This window comes from Myodes glareolus, chromosome 4, assembly GCF_982192425.1.
Source record: "Myodes glareolus chromosome 4, mMyoGla1.1, whole genome shotgun sequence".
In the NCBI taxonomy this organism is placed as follows: Eukaryota; Metazoa; Chordata; class Mammalia; order Rodentia; family Cricetidae; genus Myodes; species Myodes glareolus.
In genome coordinates this window covers 86,615,834-86,631,805 of record NC_142029.1, presented here as the reverse complement: position 1 = coordinate 86,631,805, position 15,972 = coordinate 86,615,834, and the positions used below count along the sequence as shown (strand labels likewise).

Genomic DNA, 15,972 nt, shown 5'->3' with positions numbered 1-15,972 from the left:
CGGAATTTGGAGTAACCTAATTAGTGTTCCTGGGTCATGGTCACTATTTGATTTAAACGATCTTCCCCTTTATGTGAGAGCTCTCTTCTTTTTTACATAATTAGCAATCTAAGAAATCTACCTCTCTTCCAAAAGAAGCAGTAAAACTTAGGCTGTTAGGAGACTCCAGAGCAAGAATTGCCACAGGACACAGGTCAAAAAGTCCACCCTTCTGCCTCCCCCAGGTTCCTGAGACCCGAGCCACAGGGACTGTGCTGAATCCCCTTCCCTCTTCTACTCAGCAATAACTTCATTTCCTGGGATGTGGAAGGTGTAATAACAAGCACTGCAGACTACAGGAAAGACACTTGGTCCCCAGTTCATTTTTTTCTTTGCTGGTGGGAATGGGAGAATCTTGATTCTTAGCTATTAGAATCAAAGACTTCCATCTTGGCTTTTTGACCCCTCCTGTCCTTTTTATGCCAGTCAACTGTGTTTTTAATATTTCCCATGTGTTCAGGAAATGTACGGAATCTACCTCCAAAAGGCTCTAATTAAGAGGTTTTTAGTCAGGTTTGGTGGCACAGGTGTGCCTATCCCAGCATTTGCAAGTTGTGGAGGCAAGAGACTCAAGGTCATCTTCAGCTAGCAGCAAGCTAGATGCCAGCCTAATTATATGAGACTCTGTCATTCACAATTATATCTGAATACATGTATATTTCAGACGCTGGGCAAAGTTAATCAAGTGCAGAAGCAGGCGCAGTTTTGGAAACCCAAGCACAGTGCAGAATTATGTCATTTTTGCTACTGAACTAAACTTAGTCAATGTAGGAAAACGACTAACTGAACAATGCTTCTGCAAAACAGAAGGCCGTGTACCAAGGCCAGGTCCCCTGCTATACAACTGAATAGGAAAGATTGAAGTGTTATCTTATGAAACCTGGAGAATGACTAACTAGGTTTAGGGCATTTCCCCAACACAGCTGTCACACACACGACAGTAAAGAGATATAAGTCACTAGTCTTTCATTCACATTGCAGTCCTGTGAGGCACTACACATCTTGAGAAAAAAAGCACAGCTCAAGAAAGATAACCACCCAGTTATATGGGTTCTGTTACAGATACTAGAGAGGGGCTGGGGAATACAGCTCAGTTGTTGATTGTTGCCTAAGACACGACGAGGTCCTGAGTCCATTCCCAGCCCTGAGAGTAAACAACACAATTTCCTTGGAGTAAGACCAATACTCACAAGATCAGGCTAACCCACAAAATTCCAAGTCACCAGACTGAAGCTGACCCAAGAAATCAAGATTAGAGAAATAGCCAAATTGCCAAACCAGTTTCATTGGTGTGATAGCAAAGTGGTCTATACCTCAATCCTCCAACCCCCAAAAAGGGTTTCTCTGTAACAGCCCTGGCTGTCCTGGAACTCACTCTGTAGACAGGCTGACCTTGAATTCACAGATATCCGCCTGCCTCTGCCTGTTGAGTGCTAGGATAAAAGGCGTGCACCACCACTGCCCAGCTTTATACCTCAATTCTTGAAGCTATTTGTATTGGCCGATTTTGTTTCCTTTGTCTCTCTTCCCTAGACTTGTAAGGAAAGCAGTTTAAGTGCCCTATCTATCCTTTCATTTGTTCCTAACCCCTTTGGTCCATAAAGGTCACTGGGAATAATGACGACGAAGCTGCCTAATTCAGAGGTGGGGGGGCAGAAGATGGGCGTTAGCAGCAGAAACACTTACCCTCACCATTAAGCTGTAATCTTGTCTGAGGAATTGCTATTTGGCAGATGAGTTTGAACACAGGTCTGAATCTAAACCCGATTTCCGACTTTACTCATTCTGCTGCTTGCCATAATCTGGTAGGAAGATGTAAAAAGCTAGAACAAGATGACTTAGCCAGTAAAGGCATTTGTCACTATGTCTGACAAGTACCTGAACCACAGTGAAGCGAACTGAATCTTGCAAGTTGTCCCTGAACTCCACACACACAAACACAAATGAAAAAAAAAAAAAGAAGCTAGATTAGGTCTGGTGTGGCGGCAAACACTCCTCCTACTCCACCCAGACAGGGTTTCTCTGTGTTCCCTGACTGTCCTGAAACTCACTCGTAGACTAGGTTGGCCTCAAACTCAGAGATCTTCTTGCCTCTGCCTCCCAAGTGCTGGGATTAAAGGAGTGCAACACCAAGCCCATCTTGGCAAACACTTAATTTCAGCAATCAGGAGGCAGAGGCAAGCAGATACCTGAGTTTGAGGACAGCATGATCTACAGAGCAAGTTCTGTACACAGCCAGGACCACACAGAGAAACTGTTTTGAAAATCAAGACAAAAAGCTAGGATCATCCTGCCCCTCCTGAGAGGGATACAACTAATATATCATAGAGCAAAAAGGTTTTTGTAGCTCTGTCCGGCCTGGAACTCACTATATGTGAACTCAGTGATCCACATGTCTCTCTGCCTCTCAAGTGTGAGACTAAAGCCATCATGTCTAAAACAGCATAGCATTTGTACCAAATTGCCTAGCTGAAATTTAATGAGTGAACAGTCAGAAAGGCAGATTATGGGATATTCTACAATGGACTGAACTGCAAAAATATGAACTGTATTATATTATGCTTTTTTGGGGTGGTGGTGGATACTAATAATTGAACCTAGTGACTCAAATATGCTAGAAAAGTACTCTATCATATGCCAAACAACTTTTGTTGTTGTTTTTCGAGACAGGGTTTCTCTGTGTTGCTTTGGAGCCAGTCCTGGAACTAGCTCTTGTAGACAGACCAAGCTGGCCTTGAACTCAAGAGATCCACCTGCCTCTGCCTCCCGAGTGCTGCTATTAAAGGCTTGCACCACCACTGCCCGGCTGCTAAACAACTTTTAACAGTATTATATATATGTGTGTGTATGTACGTGTATGCTTGTGTGCACACTAGTGTGAGCGTCAGAGAGTAACTTGGAATTTGTTCTCTCCTTCCATTGTGTGGGCTGTGGGGATCCGACTCAGATCATCGTGCTTCACAGCAAGCACCCTTGCCCCCCCCCCCCCCGAGTCATCTTGCTGGTCTGAAAACACCTATCTCTCAGAGCTGATTCTCAACCTATGGGTGGCAACCCCGCCGTGGTTTATTGAACAGCTCTTTCACAGAGGATCACCTAAGACCACTGGAAAACACAGATATTTACATTATAATTTCGTAACAGTAGCAAAATTAGTTAAAAAGTAGCAACAAAACTAATTTTACGTTCCAGGGTCACCACAACATGAAGAACTGGATTAAAGGTGGCAGCATTAGGGAGGTTGAACGACTGGTCTATAGTATAAAGAAAGATACCCACCTCATTTCACCAAGTCAACCTTCAGCCTATTTTATACTCCAAGGACCCTCCATGGAAAGTTTGCAGCTTCAAACTTTAAATCCTTCCTATCAGTTTCACTCTTCAGAGTCTAAGAATCCTGTCCACATGGCACTTTCTCTTCCTCACACCAAGCTCCTCTTTTGCTGATGGCATCACTTCCCTCCATGTTTTCCCAGAATTCACTCTTCATCTAATCAACTGTAGCCAAAATGACTTAAAGTGCTTTTCGGTTGTACTCCTGTCACCCTGACCCAATATCCTCATTAAGTTACTGTACAATCGCTCCGCCTTCTTCCCTGCCTTCCCTTCTCCTGTTTGCTGCTACTGTTGGTGTTGGTACTTCAATGTTTGTATCATGAAAGCTGTTACAGCATTACCTTAGAAACAATTATACACCCTGGTTGATAGTTGTGAACTTTGTTCCCTCATTGGCTCCTTCCTATGGCAACATGGAAACAGACCATTTAAATAATTCTGAATTCTTCCAATTAAGAGCCTGGACGGGTGTGATGGTACACACCTATAATTTTATTATTTGAGAAGTAGAGGCAGGAGGATCAAAACTTCGAGGGGAAAGAAAAATCCTTTCTTCCCACTCCAATGGTGAAAAGGTCAAATATAAGACAGTTAAGTAAAATTACCTTTGGGGTCTAGGATTAACAACACCCTACCCCAATTCTCAAATGTCACATCCTTAAACGTCTTTTATTACCTCATAGTACCTGTATGTAAGTTCACATAACTTTTAAATTTGCTATATTAGGGAGTTATTCTAATCTATCTCTGGCACATCCAGAGGATCCTCGAAGGACAGGCCATTAGCCTGGGAGAAGTTATGAAACGGGAAGCAATGGGTGGGACCACAGGAAGAGCATCTGGGGGAAACTAACAAAGCAACGATAACCATCTGGCTAGGAGACTGGAGCTGTGGGAAAAGCTGGTTCTCACAGTGATCGATTTTGAGAAAAAGGGCCACTAGCTGTCCACCAGATAAATGTACTCACTGCTTTGGTTTATTTTACAACTCTGCTTCTTGAGAGAAAGAGGTTTTCAGGTAGGGGGTGAAGTTTTATCAAAGGTTACCACCTTCAATACCTTCCAAAGTGGGCTTACTGATTGAACGCATGCATGGATTTAGTATATATCTTAAAAAACAGCAAAAACCAAACTTATTAAAATTAATTTTACCAACAACTCCTGGCATGGCTTTAGAACACAAGGCATCTAAATTTCAACTTAACTACTTTCCTGTGACAGTAATCTGACTGACTACACCACTGTCACCCAGACCTACAAGCAAAAAGCAGAGAGATCCTTTCCAGTATTATGGGGCTTCTGAAGTAAAACAAAGTTGTTTTCTTAGTTCTTTCTAGGTCTAAACCATTTTCTAATCTTTGATCACAAGGATTCCAAACCAATCACAGCAAACACAAATACTGGTGTCTAAGCTAAGAGAGCTGCTAGAGCAGGCAGGGAAGGCACTGGCACTTAGAAGGGCTGGCTGCTACACAGCACATCCTCCAGACTACCTTGATGACTTTGTTGTTGTTTTTTTTTTAAAGTTTATTTATTTATTATGTATACAATATTCTGTCTGTGTGTATGTCTGCAGGCCAGAAGAGGGCACCAGACCTCATTACAGATAGTTGTAAGCCACCATGTGGTTGCCGGGAATTGAACTCAGGACATTTGGAAGAGCAGGCAATGCTCTTAACCACTGAGCCATCTCTCCAGCCCTGATGACTTTGTTTTTCACATGGGGTTTTCTCTGGCTCCCTGGCTGTCCATAAACCCAGAAATCCTCTGCCTCCTAAATGCTGGGACTAAAGGTGGTTCAGCCTCTGCTTCTCAATGCAAAAAAAAGGCACAACACGTAATTTCAGTTCAAACTCATTTCCCTTTATTAAAGTCCAAGTTACTATTACATGGTTTGATACTCAAAGGAAAATTTGTTCAAATAAAATTTCCAGGCGACTGTTTTAATCAAGTAGCAATAGCAGTGAGTCCTTGGGAAGCCCATCTGTAGAAAAACAAAACAAAACAGAAACAAAAACGAAAATCCAAAGAATTAGCAAACAAAGTGCTGAGAGGAAAGCATCTTATCTAAAATCACCTTTGGTACTACAATCCCAGGAATTCATCACCACCACTCTGGGGCACTTTCTGCTTTTAACACAGTCCCAGTCAACTTACAGGGACCAGTTCTGCGGCCTCTTCATAATTTTACTACTGGTACTTAGCTTTCCTTTTTGATTAGAAAAAGTGGTTAAAACCAGGTAATCCTAGAACTCAGATCAATGTAAACTATGGGATAGTAATCTAGGGATTATTTGACATGGCTCAGCAGGTAAAGGCACTTGCTGCTGAGCCTGACAAGTTGAGATGACTCCCCAGGACCCACATGGTAGGGGAAAACTGACTTCTACAAACTGTCCTCTGGATTCCACAGTTGCTCTGGCACAAGCATGCTTCCCTCCCCCACACATATGAATAAACAAATAAATGTAGCAGGGCAGTGCTGTCATCAACCCACCACTCTCTGAACTGACTCTTCTGACTTGATCAGGGACACACCACTTACAGAGGGGAGTTTACACTTTGTCAAGGCCCAGTTCCTCTGGAGTGGAAATTCCCAGTTCATTTAAAGTCGGTCTAAGTTCCTGGATGACATAGGGATAGATTTCCTTATGGGGTCCTGCTTTGTCCTGTTGGCAGTAAGAACAATTTCTATTAACAAATGAGACTAGGAAGCTTTTAATCACATTGGCAGGGCTGGGGTTATAGTTAGTTGGTAGAATGCCCATTAAGCATTCTACTGAAACCTTCCAGTTTGGTCCCCAAAACCACAAAACCAGGTGTTTACTCCTGTAATCCTAGCACTTAAGAATTAGAGGCAGGAGGATCAGAAGTTCAAGGTGGTAATGACAGAAGAAAAGGTAATTAAACATGCCCATCAGGCATCAGAAAAATTAAATTAACACAAGGGAAGTTTTAAAATTTGCTTGCAATTTAAAGGCCTAACTGAATTAACTACCAGTGGTGAATGACTGATAACTTCCAGAACCCTTAATTATCTTACTCATTATGCATATGGTATCGTCACTTTTCCCCTTATAAACCTTAAACCCTTCTCCCCCAAGACAGGGTTTCTTTGTGTAGCCCTGGCTGTCCTGGAACTAGCTCTATATACCAGGCTGGTCTCAAATTCAGGAGTGCTGGAATCACCACCACACCCAGCTCCTTAAACTTTCTTACAGAATATGTCCTTTCATGGAGAATTGTACTCAGAGGATATTATGTGTAAAACTAATTCTGATAAGTGATATGACCCAACTACTTCTGGAACAATCTTAGCGTCATTCTCTTACTGACCTTAACAACCTCCAAGATGCGAACAGCACTAGCAAAATCATTTAACCGTCTACACGCACGCAAAGCAGCATCAATGATTTTAGGCTCAGGAACCAAATCATAACCAACAAGTGTGTTCATCCCTGTTAAGTTAAAAAAAGAAGAGTCACATTAACCCAAAATATCCTTCTTAACACTAAAATTTAGTTATCTATCTACTTTCCATGGCACAGCTCTCTATATTCTTACTGAATCATGAATATGTGACCTCATTAGTTTGGACCACTGTTCTTTTATTTGTAAAATGGGATTCTACCGGTAACAAACTAGTAAGAACACCGTGAATCTTCCACAAAGAATTAGCAGAATTATGCAACAGTATTAAGATTAAAGGAAACACCCTAGAGCTTTCGTCAACTTACATGCTTAACTGTGAATACAATATAGGGATTTTAAAATCATCTAAAAACCACTAGACTACCTAAGGAGAGATACCGAGACCCAAATCGGGCATTAAGACATTATAGAGAAACATTAGTGTAAAGACTCAAAAAACATTCAACCATAAAATGACAGGGCATGATTACTTTCGTGTCTGCACAGAACAACACGTCATGAAAATTAAGACGTGATGAGAATGCAGAACTGCTGTTTTTTCATAGGTTATTCAGTAAGAACTTCCCCAGCTGCAGCAAGATGGGGCCATTACATTCCTGCAGAGAGGTTAGAAGCACTTGGGTTTCTTGCTTTTATTATTGAAAATTTGAAGAAAAAAATACAAGAAAGTAACAACCACGCTCGCATGGTTATGTAAGTTATATATTAAGTTTGAGATGACTTATATAGTTAGTACACGGACAACTAATGACTGATAAACATAATACTATTTGCTTCTGCTTTTTAAAAAAATCTGCAACTCATAACTTAAAACTAACAAAAACCTCAGACGGGATGGGGATCAAATGACTGCTCATGTACATTAGCTGAAGGCACAGAACTAGTAACTGCTCAGCTAGCCTGTATCTGCAGCAGTGATTTTCAGTGAGGGTGGTTTGTCATGTAGGTAATTTCCACACTGGGCAATATCTGGAGATGTTTTTGGTTTTCGTAATTGTGGTGTATTTACTAATGGGTAGAGGTCAAAGATGCTATTAAACACCCTCCAGTAGAGAGAACAGGCAGGCCCTTACAACAAAATTTTCTGGGTTAAATGTCAGTAGTTCATGTGTTCCCTCTCCCCTTTCCCTCTCTTTCTTCCAGTGCTGGGGACCAAACCCAGAACCTATGATGCTAGGCAAGGGTTCTATCATTGACTATTATACTCCAGCCCTGTTGTCTGGTTTAAAACTCATACTTTGTAGGAAACATTACAGAAGTTGTAGGCTTTCCTAACTACAAGCTGTGAGACAATCATCAGCTCACAGTTTGTTTCAAACTAGTTGCTTTCAATAAAGTAGTGAAAATAGTTCATATTTACACACCCAAACAGGCAGATATGCCTATGTTCCAATTACCTTTACGCAATTCCCAGGCATCGATGTCTGGCTTGTTGAAGTACGTCACCCAGCGAGCATCAAACTCCTCATCTGTCTCATGTGATCCATGAGAATAGCAGCGAATGGACTGGACAGCTACAAAGGAAAGGAGCAATGACTTCAGTAGCAGTAAGACTATTTTGAAATGTAAGTGCTGCATCATGTCCTTAATATAGAAGCTGGCAGGAGAAAGAGTAGAGAACAACAGAAGAGGAAAAAAATGTATAAAGAATGCTTAATGTATATTATCTAATGCATTAAGTTGTCTTTTTGTTTATTTTTGAGGCAGATCTTGCTATGTGGCCTAGGCTAATTTCAAGAATTCATTGCCCTACAGTGAACTCTAGGCATAGCCTGGGCTGCAGAGTCTCAAGAAGCAAGAAAAACAAAATTTAAGTACTAACAAAAGTAAAACTATCTGTGTGTGGGTATAGTCACATGAATGCAGGCACCCTGGGAAGCCAGAGCTATTGGATGTCATGGAGCTGGAGTTACATTGTAAGCCTTCTGACAGTGCTGGGAACTGAATTCCGGTAGTGCTATGGTAGGGCAGTTAAGTGCTTCTAATCAATGAGTCATTTCTTCAGCTCTTATAGTGCGTTACAGCCTTAATATGATAACTGAAAGAATAAAAATAAAAAAATATAACTGATAGAAAAGAGAGAAACAAACAAAATGTATAATAGCCATTTTGGGACTGTGAGATCAAATGAAAGAATTTGCACCTTGAGCAAAGTATCTGCTATTAGTCTCAGAAGATCACACAGCCCAAGAGCCCAGTTTCCAGGGACAAATTTTCTGCACAATCCTGGTCCCAAACAAATTGGAACACACGTACAAATAGGCTGAACATAGATATGTTTTAACTTCTTTGACAAGGAAAAAGGTCTCTAAACCTAAATAAAGCTGACATCTAAACATTTAATCAAAACTACACATATATTCAGTATCTTAGAAGACCAACATATTTTATACACCACATTTTATAACCCTCTATCTCATGGTTACCTAGAAGTTCTAAGCTACCTTTTCAAAAACTAAAGTTATCCTTACTTAAAGTGCAAGTATAAAATGGTATAACCACTCTCAAAGACTGCTTAGTGATTTCTTATCAAATTAAAGCATAGCTACAGAGCTGGAGAGATGGCTCAGCAGTTAAGAACACTGTTCTTCCAAAGGACCCAGGCTCAATTCTCAGCACCCACATGGAAGCTAACAACTGTCTCAAACTCCAAGATCTGACACCCTCACACAGACAAGGTACCAATGTACATTTAAAAAAAAAAAATTATAGAGGCTGGAGAGATGGCTCAGAGGGTTAAGAGCACTGTTCTTCCAGGGGTCCTGAGTTCAGTTCCCAGCAATCACATGGTGGCTCACATCCATCTGTGATGAGATCTGTTTCCTCTTCTGGCATGCATGCAGGCAGACCACTATATACATAATAAATAAAAATAAAAAAATAAATTATAAAAAACCAATAGAATCCAGTAATTTTCCTCTTAAATATTTACTCAAGAAAAATCCAAGTATATGTACAGCCTCCTAGAGTTAAGTTTTTTGTTTGTTTGATTCCTCTATTCCCCAGTGATTAGATTCCAGAGCCTTGCCTGACTAGTTCTTTAACTCTGGGTCAACTGTTAGGTTTACCTTCAACCTAGAAAAGCACTTCATGGTAGCCAATTTCTTTTGTTTACTTCTAGGTGTGGATATGAGTGCTAGCTTTGCTTTCTAACTGTAAAAACAGACAATCAGCAACTGTAAATTCAAGCCAAGGTGGTCATGCCCTTCAAAGATTTGATTATGCCTTCCTAGAATCCAAATTACAAACTGTAACATGAAGGGGGGACACGCTGGCTATAGTGACTCACATCTGTAATACTAACACTTTGGAAGTTGAGGGCAGCCTAGATTACAGAGTAAAATTCAATCTCAGAAAACAGAATAAACCCTTATAACACAATCACTTGAGCCAAGCATGGTGGCGCTTTAATCCCACTACTCAGGAGGACAAGATAGACTCCCATGAGTTCCAGACCCACCAAGGTTGTAAGAAAGACCCTGTTTCAAAAACAGTAAGACAAAAACAAAACCAAACACTGGGTATACACACAACCAGACTATCCTATGTCCCACAAGGTTTAGATTGTTCTAAACCCAGTAATGGGTAGAACCTATTCTATTAGCTAAGGACCTATCCTTAGACACTCCTCCCACAAGTAAGGCAATGTTTTATATATATATATATTGATAAATAGGTTTTATTTTTCTCTTGAGACAGCATTTCCCCACATATTGAAGGCTAGTGTGAATGCTCCATCCTCTTGTCTCAGCCTCTCAAAAGCTGGAATTAGATCAGGTCCAGCTCTTTCTCACACACACAGCTAACACTTTGTTTTTAGAGACATTATAAGGCACCCCCCCACCTCAGCACCAGCATCCCGAACACATTCCCTTTGCCTAAGTGGGTTCTGTGTGATGTGAGCACATGCACACATGTACATTTTGAGACAGGGTCTTATGTAGCCGGCTTGAAACTTGCTATGTAGACAAGAATGACCCTGAACTTTTAGTTTTCCTGCCTCTACTTCCAATTTCAGTTGGTTAAATGCTTACCTAGGATGCAGAAAGCCCTGGGGTTCAATCTCCAACATCGAGCAGGTGGGGCGTAGTAACTCAAACCTATAACCCGGCACCTGAGAGGCAGAAGCTGATCAGAAATTTACTGTCATCTTCTGCTACCCAGACTACAGGAGTCTCCTTCCACCCAGCTGCCCAAAAAGATACGTCTACCACTGCTTTTGGCATTCAGTTCTAAGTTTAGAAAAACCCGACACTATACATTAGAAAAAAAATAAAATACAATAAAGGGCTCATTAATCCTTTGTATCCAAATTTAGTTAAATCAGATAGTTTTCTGCTTAAAAATTAAACAGACAAGAAGGCCCCAAGAACAGTCCCCTTTGGTAGTGGCAATTCTAGGAATGAGGGACAGAAGAAAATGATATGCAGGGTTATTTAGTGCAAAGCTTAAGACCTCAAGGGCTTATGAGTTAAGCACCTGAAAGCAATATAAAGTGCTACTTCAGTCCAGCACTTTATCAAGAGGAAAAACAAAAAACAAAAAAAGTTTCACCCTTCCAGGTCTTTTAAGCTTCCCTGGATATCATAATTTCCAGCGCTGACTAGAGTTTGACTTAAAACACTGACTTAAGAGGTGGGGGAAGGAGTATCAGGAGTTTAAGGTTATCCTTAGATTCAAGGCCAGCCTGAGCTACAAGAGACCCTGCCTCTAAATATTTTTTTTTTTAAATTAAGGGCTGGAAAAATGGCCCAGTATATTTGGATCCCAGAACCCACATAAAACACTGGGTGGATATGCTGTCCCAACTGTAATTCCACTCTCAGAAGGAAAGGACCCTGGAGCAAACTGACTAAGGAGGGAGATTAATCCTATCAGAAAGTTTAAGACTGTAGAACAGAGGCTCTCAACCTGGAGATTAAATATCAGAATTCTGCATATCAGACATTTACATTACAATTCATAACAAAAGCAAAATTATATTTATGAAGTAGAAACTAAACAATTTAATTGTTGGGGTCACCAGAACATGAACTGTATTAAAGGGTCACAGCAATAGTAAGGTTGAGAACCACTACTATAAAGAATGCATCCCAACACCAACCAACCAGGGACCCCCACACACCTTTCTTCAATTTATTTTACCGAGATGGGGTCCCAACTCTATCCCAGACTGGTCTAGGAATCTTAATGATCCTCCTGCCTCAGTCTCCCTAGCTCTAAGTCACCATGTCCAGGCTCTTCTTCTTCCTTTTGTTTTTGAGGCAGGGTTTCTTTGTGTCGCCCTAGTTGCTCTGGAACTCTCTGTAGACCAGGCAGGCCTGGAACTCAGAGATTTGCCTGCCTCTGCCTCCTGAGTACTTGAACTAAGGGAGTGTGCACCACCACCACCACCGGCTTACCCAGCTTCTTTTTGACTTTCAGTTATAAAACGTATGATCTCATACCAACAACAAATCTCAACCTTAAAGTGAAGTGAATCACAACAAACCAAATATGCTTTGCACATTTCTGTCAACCACGAACCAAATACAGGACATATAGGAAGAGTGGACTATACTTGGTATGACCATATCAAGCCTTTGTGCCAGACAAGGTGTCAAGAATTGCATTATCTAATTTAAACCTCACAGATATCAAACCATTATATTTTTGTTTGTTTGTTTCAAGACAGGATTTCTCTGTGTAGCCATGGCTGTTCTGGAACTGGCTTTGAAGACTAGGCTGGTCTTAAACTCAGAGGTCCACCTTCCTCTGGCTCCCCAGTCCTGGGATTAAAGCTGTGTAGCACCCAAAACATTATCTCAACTGCCAAAAGACAACTAAAGTTTAAGGTCAATTAGTATGTACAGGGTCACACAGCTAAAAAGAAAGACATCATTTGCAACCAATACTGCCCCCTTGTGGCAGTATTTAAGTATACCATATATGGTACAATTATCTAAAATGATGCCAATAGAAAGTCTCAGAAATAAACCTAGAGAACTTTAGTCTATGGTTTTTGGTTTTTTGTTTTGTTTCATTTTCTTTTAATTTTTTGAGAAAGGTTTTCTCTGTAGCTTTGGAGCCTAATCTGGAACTAGCTCTTGTAAACCAGACTGGCCTCAAACTCACAGAGATCCACCTGCCTATGCCTCGCTAGTGCTGGGATTAAAGGTGTGCGCCACCACCGCCTGGCCAGTCTATGGTTTTCTTAAACAACAATAAACCTTTAACATTTTCTAACCCTTCTTTAAAAAAGCAGAAAATTTTCCTAACAAACTCCTGAAGTTCAATGCCCTCCCCTCCAAAAAAGAAGAAAAAGCGGTTATTTTCCTTAAAAAAAAAAAAATCTAGCTAAGTGTGGTGCTGTGCCTCTAATCCCAGGATCCAGGAAGCGGTGGCAGAAGGGCTGCTACAAGTTTGAGATCAGTCAGATCCACACAGTAAATTCCAGGCAGGCCAGGTCTCTATGGGGTAACCCCAACTCAAAAACAAAAGCAAAAAAAGAAAATTTTCATATTTCTCTATATGAAAAAAATTAAACAGCATTTTAATACCAGGATAGTCCAAACTTAACTTAAGAAAGAGGAAACAGTCCCACCACTAACAAAAAAGTCAGTTTCTCTAAGTAGGTGTCATTTTTTTTCTGTAAACACGATCATCTCCTTGGCTTTTTTAAATGCATGTTTTGCTGCACTTCATGGAGTGACTGAGGAAGTCAGAAGAAGGTGTCAGATCCTCTGGATGTGGGTGCTGGGAATAGAACCTCGGTCCTCTGCAAGAGCAAGTGGGCCCCACACCCCATGGGTCTTTTAACCCTAGTTCTACATTTACTTGATTATTATGTTGCTAATATATAAATTAAATGAAGCAAAAATATCCCTTAGGTTCAAATTATCAAGGAAACATAATTTTGGAGTGTCTGAGTTACTTTGTTGTTGTTGTTGTTTTGAGACAGGGTTTCTCTGTGTTAACAGCCCTGGCCGTTCTGGAACTCGCTCTGTAAGGCTGGCCTCGAACTCACAGAGATCCGCCTGCCTCTGCCTCACAAGTGCTGGGATTAAAGGCTTGCATGAGCCACCGCCACCCAGCGTTTGAGATACTTTTGTTTGTGTTTGTGTTGAGACAGGATCTCACATGTAGCCACCGTTGGACAGGAGTACACAAAAGATCCACCTGCTGTTGCCTTCCTATGAGTGCTGGGACATCATACCTGGCTGAACTATTTTTATATTAACACACTGGAACAAAATGTCATAATGTAGTATACACTACCACCACAGACCAGGATCCACGCACAACTATTGTAACTAAAAGTACAAAGCTTGCTTGAGTTGTGTGTGGTGGCTCCCAACGAAAATCCCAGCACTTGGGAGGTAGAAGAAATGCACTAAATTCCTGGCTGGCCTTTGTGAGTTCTAGGCCAGTCTGGGCCTACATAGAGGCCCTGTCACAAAAATATGACTATTTCTTTGAGTTCAAGGCTGGACTGATTTACATCGCGTTCCAGGCCAGCTAGGTCTACATAGTGAGACATGCTAAAACCAAACAAAAACAAAAATAAAATATACAGTCCTTGTGGAGGAGGCGGAAAATGCATTAAGCAGCAGAGCAATTATCAAGTATGCAGGAGGCCTTGGGTTCTGCCCCAGCACTGGGGGGAGAGGGGTAGTGATGGACACAAAATGTCCAACTCACACAGAGCGGGAAACAGGCAAAAAAACTTAGCGTTTCATAGCTAGCATTCAGGCTTCTAATTTTAAATGGGTGGAGTGGGAATTCATGAAGTTTTCCCATGTTTGTACATCCAGGATTCCTGGGTATTTGGTACCCAACTTTGGAAACGTTAACATTCTTACGGTTAATACCCATCAACATTCAGGCTCTGCTGCAAACCGTAAGAAACCACCACATACGGTCATCTATTTTAAACACGGATAAAGAGCGGTCCTTAAACGTGACCGCACCAAGTTATGAAGGTGACACAAAAAACGTCCGCAGAGAATTGCCCGATTAAGACTAAAAGTGTATTGTGTCCCACTGGGAAATCGAATAGTGTTCTAGGAAACGCAGGGCGGGCGGCGCGCCCGGAGGCTCAATGTCACCTTCGTTAAGACGCTGTAGGCCGGCGGGGCCACTCCCGGTCAGGTGGCTGCGGGGTCAGCGCCGGGAACGGTCACGGCCCAGAGACTGAAAGGGAGCGCTGAGCCCTCGTCCTCAGCGACCCCGGCAGGTCCACACCTGACGGGTCGGGGATCCAGCACCAGGAAGTGGCAGAAGGGAGGCCTGGGGGGGGCGCTTCCTTGAGTCTCCCACACAACTCCAGACGGCAGCGGTCGGTCTGCGGTCACCGGGCTCGGCGGCCGGCTCGCAGGGCAAAGGCTAGGCCGCCAGGGAGCCTACCCTCGAGTGGCGGCGGGAGCCCAGGTCACAGCAAGGACACGCGGGTGCGGGCTGTGGCGGGCGCGGGCCTTACCGGCGGCGGGGCTGGGGGCCGAGACGGGGTGCAGAAAGCCTCGGGCGGCCGCGGCTACGGTACAGCGACGAAGGGCAGCGGCAAGCATGACGGCGACCACAGCGCACTGGCTGAGGCTGAAGAGAAGCCGGTGTGAGCTCGCGGGCGGCTCAGCAGCTCGTGGGGGCCGGACTCACGCACCGACGCACGCTGGGCGGAGCCGGAGGCCCGCCCACTGCGGAGCTCGCGCCTACGGAAGCGGGTGGAGTACCGTGGGGTACGGCGGCACGTTGAGGACAAACTACTCCAGAGCTTTGCGGATGCTGCTGGTCCAATGACCCGGGTCCCGTAGTGAACGTCCTGGAGTGGGAGGAAAGGCAGGGCACGCAATGGACCCTGTGGGTTTTGGAATCTGACAATGGAGGAGGTATCAAAAATTGGAATTGTGCCGATAATAACGTCAAACTATAATAAAAATAACCGCTTTGTTCCGCGCAGTGCTGCAGGCTATGATCCCAGCATTCTACAGGCAAAGAATTAGAGTTCCAGTACCTACTTTGCAGCCTGTGTCTCAAAAAATATATATTTTTTCTTACTGGGCGTAGTTTTCAGGCAAATAATCTCTTTGGAGGTTGAGGCAGAAGAATGGAAAGGGGGAGGGGTGATTCAAGGACAGCCTGAGTCACGTGATCCCCTGTCCCCCCCCTTTTTTTTTTTAAAAAAAAAAG

The 15,972-nt window shown here is 42.6% G+C and overlaps 1 protein-coding gene across 1 annotated transcript; it reads right to left on the bottom strand.

Annotated features, from left to right (window-relative positions):
• Window positions 1-5,216: 5,216 nt before the first annotated feature.
• Cox5a (cytochrome c oxidase subunit 5A) lies at window positions 5,217-15,437 on the bottom strand. The gene is made up of 5 exons (XM_048417150.3): window positions 15,266-15,437; window positions 8,205-8,321; window positions 6,712-6,833; window positions 5,921-6,044; window positions 5,217-5,359 (listed from the first exon to the last, which is right to left on the bottom strand). The coding sequence occupies exons 1-4, from the start codon at window positions 15,351-15,353 to the stop codon at window positions 5,931-5,933; spliced, it is 441 nt and encodes a 146-aa protein (XP_048273107.1). The 5' UTR covers window positions 15,354-15,437; the 3' UTR covers window positions 5,217-5,359; window positions 5,921-5,930.
• Window positions 15,438-15,972: the final 535 nt, after the last annotated feature.